General features: G+C 34.4%; 1 protein-coding gene across 1 annotated transcript; it reads left to right on the top strand.

The window, feature by feature from the left end:
• Positions 1–1,210: 1,210 nt before the first annotated feature.
• Positions 1,211–26,836, top strand: LOC106721775. The gene is made up of 9 exons (XM_045682290.1): positions 1,211–1,465; positions 2,955–3,104; positions 5,067–5,140; positions 12,131–12,191; positions 16,840–17,933; positions 24,321–24,435; positions 25,193–25,314; positions 26,181–26,261; positions 26,750–26,836. The coding sequence occupies exons 3-8, from the start codon at positions 5,092–5,094 to the stop codon at positions 26,258–26,260; spliced, it is 1,521 nt and encodes a 506-aa protein (XP_045538246.1). The 5' UTR covers positions 1,211–1,465; positions 2,955–3,104; positions 5,067–5,091; the 3' UTR covers position 26,261; positions 26,750–26,836.
• The last annotated feature ends 436 nt before the right edge of the window (positions 26,837–27,272 follow it).

The following is a 27,272-nucleotide window of genomic DNA, read 5'->3' as shown; positions in this document are numbered from 1 at the left end:
TAAAATCGCATTATAACATACAAGGGGGTATGGAATGCCCTAAATATGGATACCATTTTATACTAGTAGTTAATTATCACCCAAAAGTGATGAAAATTTTTATACATTTAGATAATAAAATGTTGTAATCGAATATTATATTGATTTCGTTTCATGTAAATTTTAGTTTAATATATTTCTATTCAATATAATAATAGTCAATTTTCGTCCAAACTGCCATTTTGTCCAATAATTTTTTTAATTAGAAATTTAATCTAACAGACATTTTATTTCTATATATATAATAAAAAATATAATTTGGCATGTTATGTTCATCATATATGTACATATAATGTAAAATTATATGTACAATCTATGAAATTAATTATAATTTATGTACAAAATATACAGCCAGGTATTTTATAAAAATATTTTAAGTTAATTTCTCTGTAGTGAAATATGTTCGACATTTTTTTTTAATTCCGGACATTGTATTTTTGTTTTTAGTTGTTTACTTTGTTAATTTTGTTTTTGTTGAATTACCATTATATTATAATAGATCCACTGCACTATATTTTGTAATTTAATTATAATTTAGTTAATTTCATTATAGTTTAATTGAATTATGCATAATGTATGCTAAAGATTATTTAATACTTAAAAATTTAAGGAAAATATATTATTTCAACACTGAACCTATACTTTTATTTTCATTCCTTGAAATTAAACATTATAATAAAAATTGTAATTAATTTTTACTTCCTTAATACAGTTAACCAAACATTTAAACACACAGGACATTTTGTTTGTTTTAAATTAATAGCTTACGAGAAATATCATATTTATTTTAATAGGAATACTAAAAGTATGAACTTTATTATTTTCATCTTGATCTTCAAGTTTCCATTTTCCAATACAGAAGTTTTAAAACGGAATATAACTATTTATCTCATAACGTTGACACAAAATAATAATAGCTGGTTATATTTACGCGTTAATTCATATTAGAGTTATTTTAATTGCGCTGAGTCAATGTTTAAGATTACTTTAATTATACCAACGAGAAAGTTACTAATTAAACTATTCATATAATTCACTTTGGAACCTTATAATTTTCGAAAAAGTATCACTTATCTTAAAAAATAACATAAGTTATAACGTTTGTGAAATAGATGTAACTTAACCCATCACTAATCGCGCGCGCGCCATATTTTATCTGTGGTATGGTTTGTTTGTGTGTGCGTCGCGGTGTTATGCAGGTGGTGCGGTGCCGTCCTTGCTGAAAAAATGAAAATGGTCCGTGGATAGTTGCCCGTTACACGTGATTATAAAAATTGTATTATATTTTTTATATTTAAAACAAAATATTCGCCGTCAAACTGGGTGCCAAAACGGTGGAAAGATTTTTTAATTTGGCGGACGATAGCTTCGTCGAAGATGTCAACGACGACCTGAAATGTTTTATATCAGAGAAAAAAGTTGACAGGTAAACAATATTCATTAAATTATCGCATTCTCAGTCGGTGTAATATATATTTGTGTTGTGAAACTCTGCAGGTTTGGGCAGAAAGCGTGTTAAAGTCTGCGCGATATCGTAATATATTCTTGTATAGTTTCAAGGTTATAATGTCGCTTTCCGGACGTAGGATGTGATCAAATGGAGCGAATCGCTGGGCCGCCTTGGATGTTAATGGCTATTCACGAACGTAAGAAAAAACTAGCGTCACCTGCAAGTCCGGGGCGATGCCCTCGCTGCTTCTTATTTTGAACATTATGCGATAACTGCGACGATATTACCGTTACTTTAATTAAATATTTCGCACATGTAGAAACAAATTTGCAGCACTTACTGTTTACATATTAAAATACCGAAGATCACATTTGTTCTAATCTTAATTATTTGAATTATATTAGAAAATATGATCTAAGCAATTTAGTAGGTCTTATTCCATTTTATTGTGTGCGTTATTAGGTCACAGATGCAAGCAATTATTTTTTTAAATCGTGTCTTTTTTTTCAATCAATACAAAAATATTTTTAAGGTGATACCCATTAGTAATATTAGCAAATGATACTCAGCTGGTTGAGTCAGATGTCTTCAAATATTTTATGATGATGTTAATTCTATTTATAAAGATCTGTTCCCAATTTCGTAACACAAATAATTACATTGAAAAAAAAATTTCATAAAAATGTTGAAAAACCTGAAGTATCCTAATATAAAAAACTTCATTTCGTTTAGTTTTGTATATTTCTTTAGTTATAAAATTTATTTAAATTTTGAAAACTAAGATAGTGATAATTCCACTGAGTATTTCAATTTACATATGTCAAACACTGTATAAATTGTCTAGAACAGTTATAACAACATCTAAGATAAGGCGACCCAATCTGAACACTGTGGTAACTGCTAATCATCATCATCAGCTCACTATACGTCCCCACCGAGAGGCTCGGAGCCTACCCTTAGTTAGGGGTAACTAGGCCATAGTTAACCATGCTGGCCCAATCCGGTTTGGTTGACTTCACACATATCTTTGAATTTCTTCTCAGATATGTGCAGCATCACGATGTTTTCCTTCACCATAAGAACGTCGAATAAATGTACATATGTAAATCAAAAATCGAAAAATGCATTGGGACATAATGGGAATCCAACCCAGGACCTGATTGCAAGTCAAGTGCTTAACCCCTGAACCACCGACGCTCTGCTAATAAAACAACACAATATTGGTTGTATAAAAAACTAATATAAGTTAATATTGAATAAATATTGCAGACTTTTTGATTTAAAGTTGGTATTTACTAAGTGTTTGTAAGATATTTAGATTAGAGTTATGTTTCAGTATTGAAGCTCATTTCAGCACTTCATTTAAGATATTATTGTGAAATTCCATCATCACAACATTTAAATTAAAAAATATATATTATTCAAAGACATGCAATTTTGTGAACTCTAGCCTTTATTGTGTTAGTGTGCTGGTGTTCCCTCCTGTGAGCAACTACCGTCGTTTCCTGATCCACCGCTGCGTGGAGAGACTCGCGCGTCCCGATCTCGCCACATTTTCAATAGGAGTCAGCGACGAGCGTCGCACTGTCGTCTGCTACAGGGAGCGCATCTTAAGGTAAACATTTAGTTGTAACAAATAATACATTTCATATGTTATAAACTAACTGCTGTACACAGAGTCGTTGATTAATACTCAGGGAGTCACTTATGTGGACATGTCATACTAATTACTACACTAAGTGTTGCTCTTAGTGTGGCAGTTAATTTAGTTCACAGCTGTAAGGCGCAAAAATATTATAGTGAAAATAGTTTCAACTGATGACTTTTCTTCACCTTCCCATACTTTACTCATAAGGATTGGAAGTGGAAGAGACAAAAGATAGGAAGAGGAAATATATTCTCTTCTGTCCAATTACCGCTGTTGTGCTGTTTAAATAAGTTTGTAATGAGTATAAATTCGTTACTTTTTACGCTTTTCGTATAACCTAATTAATTAATGCCGTTGCGAATATAAAATTAATTTTCATTTGTGCACCCCTATCCTATCTAATTAGTAATAAATTGGATAACTGTTATAAATGGGTGTTAATAACGCGAACTTTTATTAATTATCTATGGTAATTATCGACTCTATGTATTTGTCGTTGATTATAATTTTAATTAGAACGAACGGTATCCTCTTGATCAGAGGTTGTGAAACTTTTTTAACTACAGAACCTTTTTGGTAAGAAGAGTATATAACGGAACCTTAGATTCTAGGTTCTAGAATTGGTATTTCTTTTCAGGTAATTCTCGTTCAGTTCGCTACCTAACTTTTTGTACTTACTTTTCGTATTTAACATTTAGTATTTTTTTTATTACTATCGGTAACTATATTAGGGGACTGGGAAGGGCTTTTCGGATCTCACTTTGAGAAACACTAATCTAGATAGATGGTAAAGGAATGAGGTACAATAATTATGCTTTTTAGTATGTTAATATTTTGTACACGCGATATTGGCACGTAAGTAATAGAACATAAGTGCTAATAAGCACAGCACCTACTAACATATTATGATCTATTTTCTGTCTGGTAAATGGATGAAAAATTAGACTAGGTTACCAACTCTAATAACAGTTTTCTATCAAGAAACAAAATTAATATTGGTTCAGAGATTTTTAATTTAAGCCTTATTCAAATCTTTATTGTTAATGGTATTTTTGTAGATAAAAAATGAGTTTCTTCTGTATTAAACTATGCTTTCGTTTCTTTCGCGAATGAATACTTGCTATAGTTGTATTAATTACGTGCACTGTGAGTCGCGGACGAAAGTGTGCCCGTGGTCCCGTCCCCGTGCGTAGGAGAAACAGAGGGGTTTAGTGGGTATGCTTCCCATCCGGAAGACGGGACGAGTCCCACATCACTAACTTGTCCTGTCCCTCTCCGGGGCGAAGAGTATGCATAAAGTATTCCTATCTGTTAAAAAAAGTTACGTGCACTGTGCACGCCGCGCACGGTTGCCTCCAAGTAATTGCCTAACTTGAGCAGTGCAGTTGTTCTAATTCTTGAAGTTGCAATCTATCAAATTGCTTTCTACATCGCTCTGTTGACCACTGCAAGTTTTTGCGGCCAATATTTAATTTGACGACCTCTGTCGATGCTGCACCAAAATGATAGTTAATTAAGTCACTTAGTACATGATATTGTTTGATATGCAATGATTTGCCTAGACAAATTACAAACGGATGCCATTAGCGATTTGTTAGTGACAAAAATATTTTATTGTATTACCATTGGTAGTAGGTATAGTAGTTTTCAGATATCTAGCCTGCTCAACTTCGCGCGGGTCGCTGCGCAGAACACAATTTTAGGTGTGTTTTAGCGTAGCGGGATGCGGTGGGAAGGGCACTGCGCATCCCGCAGATGAATGAGCCGCCGTGACATTTGAAAAAAAACGATAGGTCTAGAAAGGAATAGATTGAGTGGAAGGTGAAAGATCGTTTAGGAAGACGAAAACATGCGCCGACGCATACTAGGAAACGACAGTAAGATGATGATTATTTCGTAATGTAATTTCATTTAATTAATCTTTTGCAGTGATGAAGCTTGCGCACTTCCAGCCATGGTACTGACAGTGGGCAACCGCGAAGATGCGACCCTTAACAACGATGGTAAGTTTTCATCACCATCACTAAGATGCATGGCTCATCTTTCAAACTGCCCCATAACTGACCGCAAACTTTGGTCCTTATATGACGAAGTCGATCACTTTGAATGGCTTGAATCTGTCGGTACCGACTATTTAAATCTTAGTGTAAAACGGTCTTTATGGAAAACTAGCTGTAGCCCGCGTCTCCGTCCGCGCGGTATTTAAAAAAAACTTAATAAGTAGCCTACGTGTTCCTCCAGATGTTCTACAACTGTGCCAAATTTCATCAAGATCCGTTCAGCCGTTCCGGAGATCCTGACCTTCAAACAAACATCCATATATCCATCCATCCATCCATCTAAACATTCGCATTTATTATTTTAGTATGATGTCACATTTGTGCCTTGCAATTGATTTACATTAATTAATTATGTGACGTATAGAGCGCGGAAGCTCATTTTATAAAATCAAAACAAAAATGTGTTGTAATGAAATTTACATAATTATGTAATTGGACACATTTTATAGGATTGTCAATATATTTAAATTGTTAATGTAAACGTGAAACGTACGGAAAGACAGATTTAATTTTTATATATGTAAATTGCTTGATTACAGTTACAATCAAGCATTGAATGATTACGTAATTTGTTTATAACCCAGTGATCTTAAAATTATTACATTTGTGTCAGATTACTTTATATACCAATTTTATCTTAGTTACTGACTCATAGACTTATTTTGGAAATTTATATTTTAGGCTTCTCGAAACATAATTTCCAGCATAATAAAAAAGTATAAACTAGTTTAAATTGTACAATTCCTGTGTAGGGTTGGTGACAGGCAGGCGGCCGGCCGTAATAAATAAAGCCCAATCTTTAAGGTTTATAAAACCTTGTGCGCTGAGGCGACGTGAGTGGGATAAAGGCCAGGGAGATGTAACTAGTTAAAATTGTACGAACTGATGGGGCTTATTTTCAAAGTTAAACATTATTGACTGATCTGATAAACTAAATTAGCGCATAAACAATTTTTTTATAGTGTAAAAAAATTACATTTCCCGTGGAAGATAAAATTATTTTTGCTTTTTACGTTAATACTCAACTTTTTTTATTCTCCGAGAACGAAGTAGTTCAACTACTGTTATAAATATACCAGTCATGTGTAATCAAATAAAAGTGTATAATTTTGATTATATCTTATCTATCTATATCTATATATATATAAAAGAAAGTCGTGTTAGTTACACTATTTATAACTCAAGAACGGCTGAATCGATTTGACTGAAAATTGGTGGGCAGGTAGCTTAGAACCAGGAAACGGACATAGGATAATTTTTACCCCGTTTTCTATTTTTTATTCCGCGCGGACGGAGTCGCGGGTAAAAGCTAGTTTTAATTATATGTATAAATTCGTCCTTCACAATGTCGTGTTGTATGACATAATGGTTGGTATAGTTGATGTAAGCGGGTCGCGCTATGTGGGCCGTAGTGAAAGTAGTACAATGCCCGCAACAAGCTTCTGTGTGGAAATATGACCGTTTGACCCTCATATACCTCACAAGGGTCTAAGATATTCATATATGCTTCTAAAATTCCCATAAACTTAATCACTAATGAAAGAGTTGATACTGGAATATAACCCTTTCCATCTTCCCCATTGTTTATACTCTTTTTTTATAGCCCTCGGCTCAATGAAGTTATTACCAAATCCGAGATTTCCGTGGATGTCTTATCTCCAATTTAATTTTTTTTGTTTATACGTGTGTCCGTAAGGCCGTGTGTGTTTCGGGTAATCTCAGGAACGGATGTACCGATTTCGACGGGACCTTAACGGGAAGTTAGTTGATTCACGCAAGCAAATTATAGGTTAGGTTTTTATTTTTTATTCTTGACTCGCGAAGTCGCGAGCGACCGCTAGGTTATTTATAGATTAAGTATATGGGTATTTGAAACAATAAGATATTGATCACAGAAGTAATTAAAGTGGGAGCTAAAAAAAATTTTAGGAAAATACACTCTTAACAGTACACGCCGAAAGTCACTCGTGACCGCGTGATTCAATAATTCTAAGTACTCATTAACACTATCACAGAGATTTTTGGAGCAAATTTATTTGTCACGCACGTGTTTTCGTCATCCACTAAATTTCCGATGGGAACTTATACTAAACTAGCTTTTGCTTGTGACTTTGTCTGTGCAGAAATAAAAAAAAAGCTGAATCTGTGCCAAATTTCAATGTGTTGCATCGTTGAGGAGTTATTCAGTACCTATAAATGTGTGAATCAAACGTATCCCACAAAGTCGTACATATTTCTGGGATCATAGGTAGATTATGTATTCTTCCAAACTGTTCTACATCTATACCAAAGTTCATCGAGATACATGCAGCCATTCTGGACATATCTTCTTACATTCATCCAACCAAACATTCGCATTTATAATATTAGTAAAAAGTAAGATAGAGTCCTGTATTATTAGTATCTTTTTAATTAATGTGTTACAAGATCTTTTGTAGTTTGCTATGATAGATTCAAAACCTCGCAAAGCGGAACAAAAGCTTTATCTAGGTAAAGGCGATAATGCATAGATAAGGAAAATTATGCGAAAAGACACCATGCAATGGACGGCATTGCAAAAGAACTATATTATATGTCTAATCATAAATTAAAAGAGGAAGATGAAGTTTTTTTTTTGTTTGTATACGAGTCTTTTTTTAACATCTAAGCGTTGGTAATCTAGAAAATTCGATTACGTACAAGTTCCATACCACACCTAGGGATTGCAATCCGGAAAAACGGATCCGGTAATCCGGCGGATCCGGCATCATTTAATGGTTACCGGATCCGGTACCAATATACCGGATCCGAAAACCGGATCCGGTGCTAGCAGTTTGTGGGAAAATAATGTAGCTGTTGCATGAGTAGAGTACTTTAAATGCGTTGTGCGTATATATAATATTTGCAGCTCTATTAGAAGTCGTTTAGCTGCTGACACAATTAACAATATTTGTTTTCTACGATCTTATTTTCAAAATCAATATTGATTTTCTTTTAATACTTATATTTTTTTACAATTATTACTTAAAATAATTATTCATCGTAAGTTGATTAAACTAAAGAGTTCTAAACTCATTATTGTGATAATTTTTGCCATTCATTCGTTCGACAGATTCATCAAATCATGATGGTATCTGTTATAATCATAAATACCTATAAGACTTGTTAGTTAGCATTCTCAAATACTTTAATAATGATTTTGATCTCATTTCAGTTAATTACGTAAGGTTAATTGTATCTATTAGATATTATAGTTACTTGATAATTAATATTGTTACTTATAAATTGATCTATCTGTGAAAGTGAAATCTAGAAAGACTAAGCTACTCGTTACGTCGTAAAATTATTACTAGTTACCTACACTACTAAATTTTAATTGTTTTCTTGTTGTCTATTTGTCTTAACATTGGTTAAGAAATAAAGTCGATTTTATATATTTGTGATTTATTTTTAATAAGCTACCTACATATAAGTGTGACACTTGATTAACTTACTTATTTTATACTAAAAAGCGAAAATCATCTTGATTTAATCAATCCGGTCGGATCCGGTCGGATCCGGCCGGATTGATGGGAATCCGGTCGTATCCGGCCGGACTGAAAATGACGCCGGATTGCAATCCCTAACCACACCCTATGTAGGACCACAAGCTTCCGCATGCTTCGACAGACGTAGTTCAGGAAAACATTAAGAAGTCAATCAAGTAATTGTCGGCCTCAGTGTATAGGGTTTCTTAAGTAGAGATCGATGCTAAGCGTATTTCTTATAATTAAATCAATCACTAAGTGGACTTAAGACTATTAAAGATTATTTAAAAATCCTCCAGTAATGATATTTATGAAACGAGATTTATTATAAATAAGTTGAAATAATAGTGTTTATTGTATTTACATTCATATGTGAACAAAGTATAACTTTTGGAATATAATCTTCATCTTTGTCTACCTCTGGGTCTCTACTGTGGCATCACTTGTATAACAACAATGCAATGCAATCATACTAATAATATAAACTAGCTTTTACCCGCGACTCCGTCCGCGCGGAATAAAAAAAAAAAAAAAGAAAACGGGGTTAAAATTATCCTATGTCCGTTTCCTGGTTCTAAGCTACCTGCCCACCAATTTTCAGTCAAATCTATTCAGCCGTTCTTGAGTTATAAATAGTGTAACTAACACGACTTTCTTTTATATATATAGATAGATGCGAATGGATGGATGGATATTTGTTTAAAGTTATATCCAGAATGGCTGCATGGATCTCGATGATATTGGTATATATGTAGAACATAATCTGGAAGAACACATAGGCTACTATTTTTTAATCCACGCGTACGATGTCGCGACATCTAGTTACCTAAAAAGTGCGAAAGTCTCTAAGTATCTTGTCATTCGTAAATGATTAAAAAACATGACATAATTAACAGGAACTTTGTTCTGGCTTGTGTTAGTTCTAGTTAATATTTCCTGGAACAGCTTTTTATAATAATGGTTTAAGAAAAAGACAGGTACGTACTTGGTCTACCTGAATCATTGTGATGATGATAGACTATTGTATTACTTCCTAGAATCAATACAACAAATGTGAACAAATTTAATGTTACCGTTAGTTTAAAGTTCAGAAATGTATACTAAAATTAATAACTCAGATTTTTTTTTTAAAGTGAAAGAATTTTTTTTAGAATGGTTGAGCTATGTCAGAGTTGATAATGAAAATGGCAAGCAAAATAAATTATGTGTTTTCTATGTTTTTTTTGTACAGAAATAAATTAGGTATATTTCAGTTGTTTTTAATTTGATATTATCTATCTATATATATAAAAGAAAGTTGTGTTAGTTACACCATTTATAACTCAAAAACGGCTGAATCGATTTGACTCAAAATTGGTGGGCAGGTAACTTAGAACCAGGAATAGGACATAGGATAATTTTTACCCCGTTTTCTATTTTTTTTATTCCGCTCGGACGGAGTCGCGGGTAAAAGCTAGTATCTATATATATAAAAGAAAGTCGTGTTAGTTACACTATTTATAACTCAAGAACGGCTGAATCGATTTGAATGAAAATTGGTGGGCAGATAGCATAGAACCAGGAAACGGACATAGGATACTTTTTATCCCGTTTCCCTTTTTTTATTCCGCGCGGACGGAGTCGCGGTTAAAAGCTAGTAAAAATGTAACATATGAAAATATCTAAGCGTATCACAGTCGTGACTTTTATGCATGATATCTACAGAAGTTAATCCACTCAATGAAAAGGGTTACATGTTTTAAGGGATCTCATAAGAGATGTAACTCATTTCGTTGCATTGCTTGATTTTATCTCACAACCAAGTTACGTTTAGTAAAGTGTAAGAAATTCTCACGATATAGCGGTAGTGAATGTGCGATTGTTACGTCATCCAAACAATAATGAAATACGTAAATACAACGCTGTTTTTGTCGTAACGATTTGTTTTAATCTTTCGAAATATATATCTGTCATGAACAATCGATGTGAATAAAATTGATAATGGCACAAATGAACACTTAAAATTAATTTAGTGTTTAAATTAAAACAAGTAATAAGACGTAATTTAAAGTTAACGTTAACTAACAGTGGGTTTCTGAGAGCAAGTTTTCTGTATAAAACAATATACATTGTCATCCCTGTCATCTTTGACAAAACAGAGATTAACAATATGTTTTAAATGGTAATTTCGGTCTCAAAAACCCATGATAAGTGGATTATAATTCTAAAAATTCTTACCTAATAACCTAAACTATAATGCGCTTTATCTTTTTAAATAACTACTTTGCTACTATTATTTTATCTGTGTAGTCTGGTGTAACTGGTACCTAAAATGTTGTAAGTCGTGTTGGTTGATACCAACTGGTTGAGAAGAATTCGAGTTACGTTGATATCCACATTCTGGTTGTAGGGCTTCCGTATTATATATTATGTTTGATAAAGCCGGTAGTAGTGATATATTGCATATCTACTATTAGAAGTCGACTCCGTCCGCGGGAAATTAAAAAAAAAAACTTAATAAGTAGCCTATGTGTTCTCTCAGACTATGTTCTACATCTATGCTAAATTTCATCAAGATCTGTTGAGCCGTTCCGAAGATACCTTCTAACAAACCAACATCCATCCATCCATCTTTTTCTAACATTTAGAGTAATCTTACTAATATTATATATGCGACAGCTAGTACCCAATAAATTACATAGATTTTGTGAAAAGTAGGTAAAAATGTGACTGTTAAGGCAGATTTTCATACTACATACAGCTGTATGTGTGAACTATGTGGAATATTATAATTATGTTTAAAATATTTTTGTATTTCTATATTCTGCAATTGCGCAATTTTATGTCGGTGTCGACATTGTTATATTAAACTAGCAGTCGCTCGCGACTCTGTCCGCCCGGAATTAAAAAAAAAACGTAATAAGTAGCTTATGTGTTCTTCCAGACTATATTCTACAACTTTGCCAAATTTCATCCAGATCCGTTTAGTCGTTCCGGAGATACCTTCAAACAAACATCCATCCATCTAAACATTCGCATTTATAATATTAGTAAGATTAAAATATTTTCTCATTTCATTCATAAGAATTATCAAGTTATGTCTGTCAGTCAGTTGTGTTGTCTCGAAATGTAAATAATAACATATAAAATCTAATTTTGAATGAAAACTTAAATAAATTTTGAAGTAAAAGAAACCAGTGAATACATAAATTAAGTACTTAATATAGAATCTACATGTAATAAAATTAACATTAATTTCAGATAAAGAAGTAAGAAAAATCTTAAGCAATCTGTTACGGTTGGCACAAACCGCTGTTGCGTTAATATTGCGCTATCAAGAGGTCACATTTTAACGTTCAGAGTCTCAATCCGATGCAAAATGCAATCGATAATCCTCAACAGTCTCGATGACAAAATCGTTTGTACTTATGTAAGAAATGTTTCGCAGGCGCGGCGGCGGAGTGCAGGCCTGCGCAAGCGCAGCGTCGGCAGCCTCAGGAAAAGATCAGGTCTGTGCACACTTCCTATTTCATTCGCGAGCCGACCGCGGACGTGGTCGCACGTCTGTGAAACAGCTCTTTATTTGTGTTGTGAACATTGTGTATTATTGTTTTGTGAATGTAATAAAGGGACGTATCATAACCTTGGAATTGAATGACGTTAATATAGAGTAAGTTGAGCAATGATTTTAATATGCATTCATTTTAATTGTAGTGTTTGTTTAATGTTAGTTTATGGTTAGGTTCAATGTTTTGTTTAATTACTTCTAAATCATTTACACAGATGATGTCTTTATTTAAAGTTAAACAATAAGTTATATTAGAATGGTAATTTTCATTAAAATGTTAATTAAATTTGTTTGTCGTTAGTTATTTTAGATAAGATAAGGTAGTAAATAAGCAGCATATCAATGGCAAATAATGAGAGCTCTTATTAACTTTAAAACGTCAATATCAAGTTCGTTGAGTGTAAAAATGTAATGACAAATTCCGCCATCATTTGAATTGTTTCTTTGTGTTTCCATTGTCGAGAAATCTGTATAACAACATATTGTTATCTCAACATTTTTCAAGTGTATGAAAGGTATGACAAATTGTTACTTTGTGTCGTTTTTGTTCGGTGCTTTGATTACGTTCTCGGTTTTCCTGTATGGGATTTTTTACACGACCCGTTTATCGTGTATCGTAAACAAAACTGCTGTCTACATCGAATAGTTGCAGTTGCTTATTTAAAAGTACATGTACATAGATTATTTGAATATCAGATTGGTATCCAAACCGCTACGACTTAGGGTCCTTCAAGAAGCGAGCGTATCACCTTCTTAAAGGCCGGCAACATTTGCGATCCCTCTGGTATTGCAGATGTCATGGGCGTCGATGAACACCTTGGTGTTCCCGCTGCTCGTTTGCCCCCTTCTCTTATAAAAAAAAGAGTTAACAAATTTTATTTGGCAAGTTCCTGGTAATTTTGCATCTTCTATATTGACATATAGATACGAATTAAGATGTACTGACGGATTGTGGGTTTTTAATCTTGCAAAAATCTTGGGTACAAGTATTCAGCAGGGATAACTTACGTTTAGAGTTAGAATTTTATCTTCTCTGATTCTCGTTAATGAAGACAGAAGACAAAAGAAGGCAGAAAGTAGTTCTGCCTTCTTATGTCTTCAATTTTTCTTCTTTTAAAACTGGAATGTTTTGTCAAGTTATTATGTCTTTTCTTCTAATAAAAAATGAATTTAATCGGATATTATTTGCATAACATCACAATGCCTAGCTTTGCATTTAATGTTGCAATTTCCCAGGCAACTAAACTATTGTGGGTACTCTTTTGAAATCAAAATGTTTCCGGGTACTCTTGCGCAATGTATGTAGGAAGTACTAAATTATGTGCAAGTCTAGTTCTGGCATTTTGATTGCTGCTCTTATTTGTTGATAGTAGAATGTAGTTATTTTCTTACTAATATTATAAACTAGCTTTTACTCGCGACTCCGTCCGCGCGGAATAAAAAATAGAAAACGGGGTAAAATTATCCTATGTCCTTTTCCTGGTTCTAAGCTACCTGCCCACCAATTTTCAGTCAAATCGATTCAGCCGATCTTGAGTTATAAATGGTGTAACTAACACGACTTTCTTTTATATATATAGATAGATGCGAATGTTTAGATAGAAGATATCTCCAGAACTGTTCAACATATCTTGATGAAATTTGGCACAGATGTAGAAGTTCTACAGTAGAACAGTAGAACATAGTCTGGAATAACACAGAGGTTACTAAGCTTTTTTTTTAAATTACGCGCTTACGGTGTTTACAATGAAATGTTGTTCATTACTGAGAATTTATGTTTCTTCCGTTCTGTTTTCATAACATTGTAACAACTACGATTTAACAGCGTAGGGTAGGTTAAAACAGTGAGGTACAACTTATTGTTTTTTTTATCAAAGACCTCTCTTTAGGAACTCTTCTTTCAAGAATCATGTTCATTGTAAACGTTATTCCTATCTTATACAATAGAATTTCTTTCAGGTAAATACCGAAAGAAAAAACATTGCATTCGATATGTGAACAAAATAAATAAACGAATTGTTTAACGAATTCTTTAAAACCTATTAAAAATTATTCACATGCTCTACGCGTATTTCTTTTTGAATGCACGTGCGTTGATTTCTGACAATGTGTTTTCTGAATCTTTGCAGTTAGAAAATTTATAATATTCAAGTTTAAGAAATCTGTTACTGGTTAATTAGCTTTTAAATGCCTTATTTAAGAGAGTAAAATTTGCGAAAATTTGTAATATGACAGGAATGTAAAAAGTGTTACAGAAAAAATAACGTAACATACAAGTAAAATAAAAAAAAAAACGTATCTATTGTTCGATTCGCAACAAATCTGCCCGGACGCAGTCTAGCAAGCAAATAAACAAAGAATTCTTGAGTTACCTCAGAGCACAAATGTCGGCTACTACTACAAACACCATGATTTATTTCAAAATACGGAAAACTTCCTTTCAAGAGTATAAGTTTTTTATTTGTGTAATACACTATTTATTTTCCTCACTTGATCTTCTTTATAAATGTTTAAATGGTCATCCGGTGAATTTCTTAGTTTTACGCCAGAAGCATATAATCAGAGACAATAATATTCTTCTACTAAGCAAAAAGTGTTATCATTCCGTTTATTATTAGGTCAACATTAAACTATAAAAACTAGGACTTTTTGTTGTAAATAAAAAACAAAAATATTTTTATCCGCATGATTTTAATGTCATGGTCACTGTAATGATCGAAAGTGTGCCGAGTGAGAGGTTGCTGGTAATTTGGTTGTGCGACCTTGTCCCCGTTGCGGTATTACGTGGTGGTTAATAGTCTCCGTGGGCACGGACCACGCCGCTGGCACACCTATGGCGCACTAATCACATGGGAAATTCCATTAACGCAATGAAGGCATGTCCTAAACTATTGTTCATTATTAGAGAATACTGGATTTTGGCGTTGTCTGGTCTACGATAGATATAAAACAAATCGAATCTTTCGTTTCCCATAGACTAGAGGTGTCAAACTCAATTTTGCAGAGGGCGAAAAACACTGCGGTCGGATGCCAACTAATTTATTACTTTTCATAACTACCTTCAATACACTACACATAGATTAAATTTTGAATTCGTAGGTGAGCTAGATTAAAAAAAAATGAACTGAATTATTATAACATTTTATTTATTAAATTAGAATCGAATAAAGTCTAAAAGCTCTAAAAACATGATTCTTCTTTCTGTGACACATTGCGATCGCGGGCTGTATCTTTGAAATGACTGTCATAGACACTTTCAAAATCCTTGTTCTTCAACTTGTGAACTTTATTGTCCGCCATCGTACACCCCCTCAGGATCTTCAAAAGACCACAGCGGGTCCCTGAAAGATAAAAATCTAATATCTGATGTTATATTTATTTTAAACCATTAACACTAATGTATCGTAATTGCCCCTGTGGCCATAGATTAAACATTGATGGTGTCAGAAAGATCAACTTCTTACTTACTTTATTATTTTATTGAAAATTTATATACCATTGGCGTAAGATTATGTCCGGTACAAATTGTAATAAAATATTTTCGCTATAAATACCATAAAATAAATATGTTAACCATTTTATAAATGTAAAATATTAATCAAAAACAATATACCTTATAACAGATATGTAGACATTAATCTATCGTCACTCAAAAATTGAAAATAAAAAAAATACGCCTAATAAAGTGATGTTGCGAATTTACTATCTATTTTAAACCATACATTATCAGAGGGCCTAAATTTCCGCATGGAGCGATAAGATTAATATTTGTTAATCTTGTTTGCTTTTAGCTGTTCAAAGTATGGTTAAAAATATTTTTATTTAATGGTTATAACTGTTTTAATGTGTTTAATTATAGAAACGTTAAAGAGTTATATCTTAAGAATCTTCACCAGTAACAAAGTATCAAACTGCCTTCATGCTCTACAAAACAGAGTCGGTATGTTAGTTATTTCTTGACGCTGTTATGTAAAGACTTGTTTACTTCCTTGTTTGAGCGAACCCATCTGTGCTGCAACTAGTTGGTCTGTCCTCGGCGGTATTTACAAACCGCTACGACTTAGGGTCCTTCAAGAAGCGAGCGTATCACCATCTCAAAGGCCGGCAACGTATCTGCGATTCCTCTGGTATTGCAGATGTCCATGGGCGTCGATGAATACTTTGGTGTTCTCGCTGCTCGTTTGCCCCTTTATCTAAAAAAAAAATGTGAGCCGTCATGGGATGCCTGGCAGATGTGAAACATCGTGTGTGTACAAGTAATATGCATAAAATATTAAATGTTATAATTAAATAAATAATAATATTAATATTAATAATGTAAATGATAATAATAATAATAATGACAAGAATGATAATAATGATAATAATAATAATAATGTATACCTCAGTATGGCGTGGCGACCCGTCGCCACGGCAAGTGACGCCACGCCAACAATTCAGTTTACAAGTGATCCTATAGATGTTTCACATCAAAAAGTTTATTTTTAGGGTATTCAAAATCTTCTGCGACCCATCGAATTAGGTTATATTTACCGGTCCATGATCAATACTGGTGATCAGTGTGTAAGTGATTTTATTTTGTTCAACAGGTCAGGATCAGCGAAACCGAGGCGACCGGACCGTGCTGTGTACGTACCGCGAGCGTTACGTGGCGCTGACAATAGCTCCTCTGACGAGGCGAAGGCCGACCCCCAACGGAGGAGCAGCCGCAGCGTGGAGCCCAAGTGCCCCAAGTCCCCAAGTGGCAGGGACAAGTCGGCTCATGGCACGCCCAAGCGATCTATAGACAAGAACTTCTGTAATGTGTATACTCCACCGCACCTCAGGAACCAACGGTCTCACACCAGCATAGCCAGTCCTCCGCCTCCAGAAGACAACGACTCGCTCCCGGACTGCCCAGTGCCAAATAGTGATAGTGCAATATCCTTTAGTGATAATAGTTATAACGAAGTAGAAGTAGGAGAGACATTTTATATTGGTGATTATTTTGCAAATGGACAGCTGGGTTTCTACAACCCCACATACTACGAGTACGATAGTAGGGACCTCGAGAGTTACGCCGACGAGGGGTTCACAAATGATCACGTGACCATGGAGGACACTCAGCAGAGGATCATCGACGGAGACTACGTCTACAGCAAGGACGAAGACGATGAACAGAACGAGCTTAAACGAGCATCCAAAGAAATAAATAGAAGTACCAAGAGAATTATAAAACAGAGTTTCGATTCTGACGTCCTAGTGATATCGGACCCGGTAGAAGAAGAAAAAGTGAAACAGACTGAAATCGAACAGAAGGAGAAAGTTGTAGAGAAGAAAACGAAACCGAAATTGGAGGCGAAGGTGTCTTTGAAACGCGACGAGAACGACTGGGAGACTGTTTACGATGATAGCGGCGAGTGTTTGGATCCGTCCCTTCTTGAAGAATTGACTTCCACAGTGGGAAAGGTTCATATAACCAAAGCGAAGAATAACTACGACCAGTATCAGACGCGTGGTCAGGCGTTGTTCAACGGGCCCTACGACGAGACGTTCGCGCACGTCGTGGAGGTGTACGACTTCCCCAGCGAGTTTAAAACGAACGATCTTCTCTCTCTGTTCAGTGAATACAAGGATACTGGCTTTGAAATCAAATGGGTTGATGACACGCATGCACTTATTGTCTTCAGCAGCGCTAAAATTGGTGAGTCTTTTAATTGTTTTTTTTTTAACTATGTTGAGGGTATTTTAAATGATCGTCCTATTAATAACTAGCTGTCGTCCGAGACTCTGTCCGCGCGAAATTAAAAAAAACTTAATAAGTAAGCCTATCTGTTCTTCTAGACCAGGGATTCCCAAACGGGTCGATATCGAACTTAATGCATTGCTAATTCTCACTCTGTCTTCTTCTATTGGTCTAATTCAGAATTAATAATAATAAAAATAATAGTAATTGATCTTAAAAGTAGGTAATTTGGCCATGTGGGAGTCTGAGGTAACAGTTCATTTTGGAAAACGGGTCACTTGTCCAAAATAGTTTGGGAGTTGCGTTCTAGACTATGTTGCCTACTATCTGTGCCAAATTTCATCTAGATCCATTGAACCGTTCCGAAGATACCTTCAAAGAAACATCCATCCATCTAAACATTCGCATTTATAATATTAGTATGTTTATTAATACAATGAGAACAAGTCATTGACTTTAATTCATATTTGTTCACGTCATATTCAAGCTGTCTTTTACAATATGTTTACTTTTAAGATCGATATTATTTTCCATTATAAAGGTCTTTAAACTTGATTAACTTTATAACAATAAAATAATGAAAAAAAAAATCCTTTCGCTTCACATTAATATGTATCATGTAATAAATAATATTGTTAGTTTGCGAAACACGTTGACCGCATTAATATCAACATGCTAATTGTCTTTTGAAATTGACTTACGATTTTATAACTATTATACTATTGCAATATAAATCTATTTTATCGAATAATTTTAGTGGATTTTATGCAAAGAAATAATAGTGTTGTTGTGTTTTGTTGAAGATGGCATAAACATTAATAATACTTAAGTATTACAAGCTGTCGGCCGCGACTACGTCCGTACAGAATAAAAAAGCCTTGTTCTTCCAAACTTTTTTTTCCTTTAATGCCAAATTTCATCGAGATCCATAGAGCCGTTATGGAGATTCTTTCAAACATACAACAATCCATCCATCCATATAAACTTTCCTATATAATATTATAAGTTATCTATTGAATGTGGATGGCTATAAAGGTAGGAGAAGACCAAAGAAAGTATGGATGGATTGTGTGAAAGCGGATATGCGTAAGAAGGGGGGTAAATTCAGATATGACGGCTGATAGATATGTATGGAGGAGTAGTACTTACTGTGCCGACCCTCCATAGGGATAAGGGCAAAATGCAGAAAGATCATGTCTCTTCTGTGTGCGTGTCACATATATCTTACCCTATAAGAACCTGGGTCTTTTGTTCTACTAATATGCGCAATCCTTTGTCGCAAAGCAATTATTTCACAACTTTGAGATTGGTATAGGCATTATGCAAGGATTGCATTGGCTGAGGCAATTGTATTGCAGAGCTGGAGTTACGTAAAGATCGGATCGAGATCAAGTGCGCTCAGGTCGTTGTAGCGATATCGCTAGCAAGTCATGTACCCGCTTTAAGTTATAAGCGATAGCGGGGAAAATTGCATGTTTTAACGTGTACATCATTAAAAGTTTATTACAAATTTTTAAGTATGCATTTGAATACTGAATTTTGTGCGGAATTAAAAAAAATTACTAGCATATTTGTTCTTCCAGACTATGTTCTATATCTATCACAGATTTTAGCGAGATCCGTTAACCCGTACTAAAGATACCTTGTAATAAACATCCAAGTCCTATACTCTAAGTCAGGGGTGACTAGGCCATAGTCAACCACGCTGGACCAGTGCGGGTTGGTTGACTTCACACATATCTTGAATTTCCTCTCAAAAATGTACAGGTTGAATCACAATATTCCTTCATCGTAAGAACGTCCGATAAGTTTTTTGGAATTGGTATATGTTACTGGACGTTGAAATCACTGCATTTTATGTCACATGATAGCAAAGTTCTGTAACTAATTTAATCTAGAAATGATATTCGCTGCATGCATATTTTTGCATATTTTTTTTCTTAGAAACAACGTAAGCATTTACCAATTTTGAGTAAGAAAGTTTGAAGAATTTTCTTTGTTTCTAAAAATTGATCGAATTTTTCAGGTTATACTAAACTGGCTTCTATAACATTTACACTGTCTTATTGTGTAAATAAAAAATCCTATCTCCATTAACTTGTACCACACATCACTTTCGTTTTCGTTAGCGCGTTCCACATTTCACAAACAATATTTTCATGCGAAACACAATCCATCGCCTTGAACTTGAAACTTTGCCGCTTTCTTCATTACGTATTCATACTGCCGCCGTTCGCAACCTGATGTTCGTTAGATCATTCTAATGGCATATCATATATCATTCCGAGAAATATATGTTTGATAGATACATACAGACAGGTTATATTATATATTATTTATTGATTATTTTATCGTTGGCTTCTGAAACCAAAATCCTTGTATAAAAATATTGTTATCTCTCGAAAATAAGTTTGTTATATCTTTTTTTTTTATTTCTGTTTTTTTTTTTTTGAAAATGATAAATGATTGTTTTCTTTTCTTTTATCACTAAATGTAAAATTAATTTAATGATGATAATGGGGGAAGGGATTGGCTCCTGAAACACAGGGCTTTGCCCTAGTTCAGGAACCAAGGCTTCCACATAATTGTGTATAAGAGTGTTACAATAAATCAGTTATTATTATTATTATTATCTCTGTGTTTTTCAAATATAATGAGAGCATTATATAATATTTTGACGATGTTTTAAACATTTTGGTCTCAGAAATCAACGATTAGTTAAACTGTTTTATAGTGTAAGGCAGATTTATTAAAACTTATTTTAACACTAGTTGTCGCCTGCGGCTCTGTCCACGGGAAATAAAAAATACGTAATATGTAGCCTATGTGTTCTTCCAGACTGTTCTATACCTATGCCAAATTTCATAAATATCCGTTGAACTGTTCTGGAGATACCTTCTAACAAACATCCATCCATCCATCTAAACGCATTTATAACATTAGTATGATTACTCCGGAATTTTACGTATACTGTTTAATTTGAGAAATGAAATTAGTACTAGAAAAAAATTACTCCATACATAAGTTGAACAACTTATTACTGGTTTAAGGAAACTATCGTAAGATGTGCGTCAATCAAAACATAACAATAGATAATTACACGCTGTATTATTTATCATTGACATTTCTTAAGATTGTTACTTGTTCTTCCTACTATGTTTTTTACTATCTGTCACTATGAGGAAGTTCTCAAAGTATTGTGAACGTCTGTGAATATAGTTTTTTATCTATAATTTCTAGTAGATATAGGAGGTAGTAGGTAGAGGAAATTAAGGTTCAAATTAATTTTTATTAGACTTTTGGAGGAGTTTTCTGTGACGAGAATTTTTTTTTTGTTATTCAGAAATGTCAATGTTCTATTAATTCTTCCGGTTCTGATTATTTTCCTTTCTGAATAAATCATTATGCTACAGGAGCTAGTCATAGTAATAACTCATAGCAGTTTCATGCGACTTCGTCTTTTCGGAATAAAAAAATGTAGTAATAAATATAGCCATCATCCGGGGATAATGCAAACAAACGAACAGTAATATTTTTCTTCTTTATTATTACTAAAGAATATGAAGCCACACAATGAAAAGAGTCACATATATGAATCATAAGAAATGTAACTATTTTCATACACATAGATCGATATCATATTGTAAATATGATTAAATAGCTGTAGCCCGCGACTCCGTCCGCGCGGAATTAAAAAAAACGGACTATGTAGCCTATGTGTTTCTACAGACTAAGTTCCTTTATATGTGCCAAATTTCATCAAGATCCGTTGAGCCGTTCCGGAGGTACCTTCACACAAACATCCATCCATCCATCTAAACTTTCGCATTTATTTTAATGTAAGTAAGATTAATTAGACAAAAAACACGGATTTTAATCGAAATTAAACAATTTTTTTACCAAACTGCCATAAATGTATGCATGTGAGGTAATTTAACAATAACTATTATGGAAGTGAGCAAATGATTGGCAAAAGGTCGATGTTATGCAATACTGCTGACCCTCTTAGGGATTACGGTAACATGCAACGGTTATGGTCGATTTGCTGAAGTTATCCGAGCATCGTTACATCATGTTACCTAATGTTGCACTCGAATGGACTTCCTTAAACCTACAGCTGGAAAGTGGGTTGCTGCATTATTGTATTTATGATCCAACTATCTACCTATACATATTGTATTTGAAAGGACCAGAATTTTTATAACACAAATCCTGAATGTATAATTATAGTATTTTGTCATTTAATTCTCTTTGTTCTTTGGTTAATCATTTTCTGTCGTCTTGACCGCCATATTTGGGTCGTTGTGATTCGAAATTACCACTTATTATGAAGTAAATGGTACTTTATGAGCAACTGGTTAATCTAATTTCAAATAAGCGTATTAATTTTTTGAGAGTGTCGGTGGCTCAGGGGTTAAGCACTTGACTTGCAATTTGCAGGTCCTGGGTTAGAATCCCGCCATATACCAATGTGTTTTTCGATTTACATATGTACATTTATCCGACATTCTTACGGTGAAGGAAAACATCGTGATGCAACCTGCACATATCTGAGAAGAAATTTAATAATATGTGTGAAGTCAACCAACCCGCACTTGGTCAGCGTGGTTGACTATGGCCTTGTCACCCCTAACTTGAGGTAGGCTCCGAGCCCCTCGGTGGGGACGTATAGTGAGCTGATGATGATGATGATGATGATGTATTAATTTTTAACCTTAATGCAATATATAAACGGTTAACTATCTCTGTTGTCCTTTTCCTGCTACGAAATAGACGTTTTCTTAATTAGACAAAGACGCTTACAATCTCTTCAGTCTTTTCTTAGTTTATGTCATGGATATAACAGCACCCTTTATATCGAATAATCTATCTGTTAAGTGATGCAAGTTATAAAATGATGTGACCATAATAGCAGCGAGTGCTTTGGCCCACTTTCTTGTTGCGTCAGCGCGGACGTTGAACTGCGGGGAAGTAGGCTGTGCAGTTTGTGATTTTTGTATTGTCTTACTTCTGTCTATATGATATTAATTATGAGGATTGATTATGTATATTGAAAATCTTCTTTAATCTTACTAATATTATAAATGCGAATGTTTAGATGGATGGATGAATGTTTGAAGATATCTCCGCAACGGCTCAACGGATCTTAATGAAATTTGACACTGGTGTAGTACAAAGTCTGGAAGAACACATAGGCTATTTATTACGTTTTTTTTTAATTCCGCGCAGACGGAGTCGCGGGCGACAGCTAGTGATGAATTATTATACATTGGGTATCGTCGAGAAAGCAGTGTAAGGAGGCTCTTTTGATTCGAATTGTTTACATGGATTACAATTTAGTTGCATATTAATAACGAAATTTTAATCACTAGCTGTCGCCCACGATTCTGTCTGTTCGGAATTAAAAATACTTAATAAGTAGCCTTTGTGTACTTCCTAACTATGTTCTAAATCTGCGATTTCATCTAGACCCATTGAGTCGTTACAGAGATATCTTTAAATAAACATTCATCCATCCAAACATTCGCATTTATATTAGTAAGATTAAATACCATTAAATCCCAGTTTCTTGTATAATTCAAGTATATTATTATTTTATCCCTTACCTCTAATAATACCCACAATACTTGCGTATTCGGATTTGGAGTATCGCCAAATGTCGCATGTTTGTCGAATGCGGGGGTCATTGCCGTTGCGACGGATGTCGACCGGTTTGCATTAAAACATGGTGTGTCATGTTCCAATACCGTATGTTTGCTGTACTGTACAGTAAAGTTGGAGTACATCATATCTAAATAATGTAAATGTTCGTCAACGAGTCTAAGACTTAGGGTCCTTCAAGAAGCGAGCGTATTACCATCTCAAAGGCTGGCAACGAATCTGCGATCCCTCTGGTATTGCAGATGTCCATGGGCGTCGATGAACACCTTGGTGTTCCCGCTGCTCGTGTGCCCCCTTCTCTTATAAAAAAACAAGTATTTTTCACAACATTTGATGCTTACTAATATTATAAATGCGAATGTTTGGATGGACGGCCCAACAGATATCGGTGAAATGTGGCATATATGTAGAACATAGTCTGGAAGAACACATAGGCTATTAAGTTTTTTTTTTAAATTCCTTGAGGACGGAGTCGCAGGCGATAACTAGTGAACAATTTTTCTTGCTTTATATGAAAGTAAATGATCACTTGATACCTGTTTTTTTGTGTGGTCGTGGTAATTCACCGGGTGAGTCGATCCATTCGTGCAATGGATGTTATTTGCTGGCGTCTATCACTGTTAAAAGACAATAATAAAAACATTGGCACGACAAATAATATAGAGTAAATGTCTATCCTTCCAGCTGCTGAAGTTCTATCAACGCAGCGCTCACTAGCTCGGTGTCGTCCTCTACACGCCGCCACACTTGAATCTAGAAATAAGGCCAAGAAATGCGCGGAATTCCTTCAACCGTATAGGTAAGATTATATAGATTTATAACTATCGTGTTTCCAGATTTCAATAAAACCAAGTACTTTTTTTACATCTCAATGATAATTAAATTGTTTAAATTTACGTGAGACATTGTAATAAATTAATTAAGAACGGCTTAATTAATTGACATGTCACCGGGCGATCATACGTGAGTTAATTTCAATTAATTTCTCAATACAAATCTTTAAAATATGCTAAGTGTTCGATTTAAGTGGAGAAGAAGATAAATCTTTAAACACTTTAGATTCAATTTAGTATCATACCTAATATCCAAATTAGCGTGCGGTTAACCCCTAAGTAGGATTACTAAATGAATGTACATTAACTGTGGATTTCTGAGACTGAAATTCCCGTTTAAAACATCCTGTTATATATCGACGCTGGAAAGCGTAAACGCTGTAACCCCGAAAGTATGAACTTTACAGGAGAGCCAAAAAATGATAACTCGTGAGCTGATACGCCTACAAGCATGCGGTATTTAGCAATGTTGTGTAGTTTGTGCTAACCTATAATAAAATCATTATCGTTTGATAATGGTTGAAATTATTAACGTGTGAAAAACATATTCGCGATTTCAAGGGTTACAGCGTTTATGCTTTCCAGCGTCGATATGCTTTGTTAAAGATAATGACAGAGATGATGATGTTTTGTAGAGATTTTGGTGTCAGAAACCAACTGTAAGTCTTACAAGGTGTATGTATATACCAATGTTGGTAGTGTCATGTTGTGATGTAATTGCAGACAGCGTCCGGAGACGTGTACTGCGCTGGCGCGGCGACTGGTGTCGGGCGCGCTGGGTGTGAGGCTCAGCACTGCGCGGCAGGAGCGCGCTGAGGAGCGCCGGCTCATCACCATCGCCAGAGGTACACATTGACACAACAACACTCAGACTCGACGATTGGCCTTAATAAAGGCTCTAAGTGTAAATTTACCACACTAAGAATGTACACACACAGTTTTGTAGACACTAAAGTCCTTCGTACACAAACAATGTACCTATAAATCTTAGAAACCTGGCGACTTACGCGATACAATGTTATAGAGGTTTCTATTCGTTGTCGCCAAAGTTAGTCGCTCGCAAACTGTTTATCATGATCGTCGTGAGTAAAGTTGTCGCGACTTAAGATGGCGGAGCAAATCTTTACAATTAACATGTAGTCGCAACGACTGTACTTGGTCAGAATAGACGATTCGCGTCAACGATTCAAATCGCCTTGTGTACGAAGGAACTAAGTGGTTTTCATTAAAGTTTTTTTTATTCGAATTAATTTAACAATAGCACTGTTGCCATCTGACGATAAACTTTAACAGTGGTAGAAACCAGCAACAACAACATCTGTTGCATGAATTGGCCTCACTCAGTGTAATACAACTACACAGAAGACTAGTGTGAAGTGGAAGTAATTCCAAGTACAGTCTGATGAGTGTGGTGCCGGAGGACTAATTTTAGTCCTCTTTCCCTTCCCACCCTTTTTCTTATATGGAAAGGATGGGAAAGGGAGGTCGATTTGATGGAGGAGGAGATGCATAGGAAGGTTAAATATTAATTTTTTTTGCGTCTCTTCCTTCGTCGATTGAGGGTAGGCATCTGTAATTGCGAATGTCTATGGGCAGCGGTAGCTTTGCCATTTCGGCGAATTCATGTGGCCGCTTGCTCGTTTGCTACCTTGTAATATAAAAAAAACTTGTAAAAGATTGTCATTAATATTGATTTTATCTTGTATTTCAGAGAAAAAGCGTCAAGCAGCGCTACACAAGGAGGCGGCTTGGGACGGCTCTCTCGCCAACCAGTCCGTACATGACTCCTGAGGTGACACACAATATGACACCTTATCTCATACACATACAGATCATATTTGAATGTACTTTCAGTCGTTATATGACGTCATTTCTTAGGCTAGTTATTGTGTCTTTCAAAAAAAAACTAACACAAATGAGTACTTTTTGAATTTGGTAATTGTTTAAAAATATTATCTGATCAAATATAATTTGCTGAATAGCTGTTTACAATTTTCTATGACGTCATAATAATGTGCAAGTTCACGGGTTTTCATTAGAAATGCACATGGAAATGTTCTGATTTGCCTAACTTGTATAAAGAAACAATTAAAAAAGGGAAAATTGTAAGAAGTACAATAGTTTTCAAATATCTTAGCGGCTCTTAACAATTTTACCCTACCGATGACCTTGGGCCGCTAAGATGTTTGAAAAGAACTATACATACAGATGAAATTTTCAAAACCTTGTATCGAGGAAAACTTAGTCCAGACCAAAATAACACATCATTAATATTTCCAGGTGGTCTGAAACTTCTCCAGGTGTATAACTTCCAGGTCCAGTTTGAACTTCAATACTGACCGTAAGCTCTCAAATTTAAAATTTAGATATATATAAATATTTTTCTAAAAAACAATCGCCTAGTAAATAATAAGGGGCTCCCGTCCTTATGTCTACAGTCGTAAGGTTTAATATTCTATGTAGCGTAAGATATTTGTGCTTCCTTGACCTCTAATTCATTTTATTATTATTTATTTCTATACTTAACATTGTAAAATGTTCTTTAAATCAATATAGTTAAAGTTCATATTGCATTGGTATGCTTTATCGAAAATTTGATTATTCAAGGTATTTTTTTTTCAACATTTAAATCAGATTTATTAATAAATTAAACATTTTTCTGCATTTAAATTTAAAATTATAATGCGTTTTTATTTTTTAAATAAAATGTATTTTTTATTTTCATTTTTAATTTATTCAGAAATATAGTTGAAATTAAAAAAGTTTGTGAAATGACGTAATTATGTAACGTCGCTATGTGTTC

Source organism: Papilio machaon, chromosome 18 (assembly GCF_912999745.1).
Source record: "Papilio machaon chromosome 18, ilPapMach1.1, whole genome shotgun sequence".
NCBI lineage: Eukaryota > Metazoa > Arthropoda > Insecta > Lepidoptera > Papilionidae > Papilio > Papilio machaon.
Note: the sequence above shows the minus strand (reverse complement) of the source record. Positions and strands in the feature narration are given on the sequence as shown.

Excerpts from the sequence above, each read along its gene's own strand:
- LOC106721775 (XM_045682290.1), top strand. The coding sequence starts at position 5,092 with ATGGTACTGACAGTGGGCAACCGCGAAGATGCGACCCTTAACAACGAT. Across the intron at positions 24,436-25,192 it reads GAATTCCTTCAACCGTATAG|ACAGCGTCCGGAGACGTGTA; the intron begins GTAAGATTATAT and ends ATGTAATTGCAG. Across the intron at positions 25,315-26,180 it reads GCTCATCACCATCGCCAGAG|AGAAAAAGCGTCAAGCAGCG; the intron begins GTACACATTGAC and ends CTTGTATTTCAG.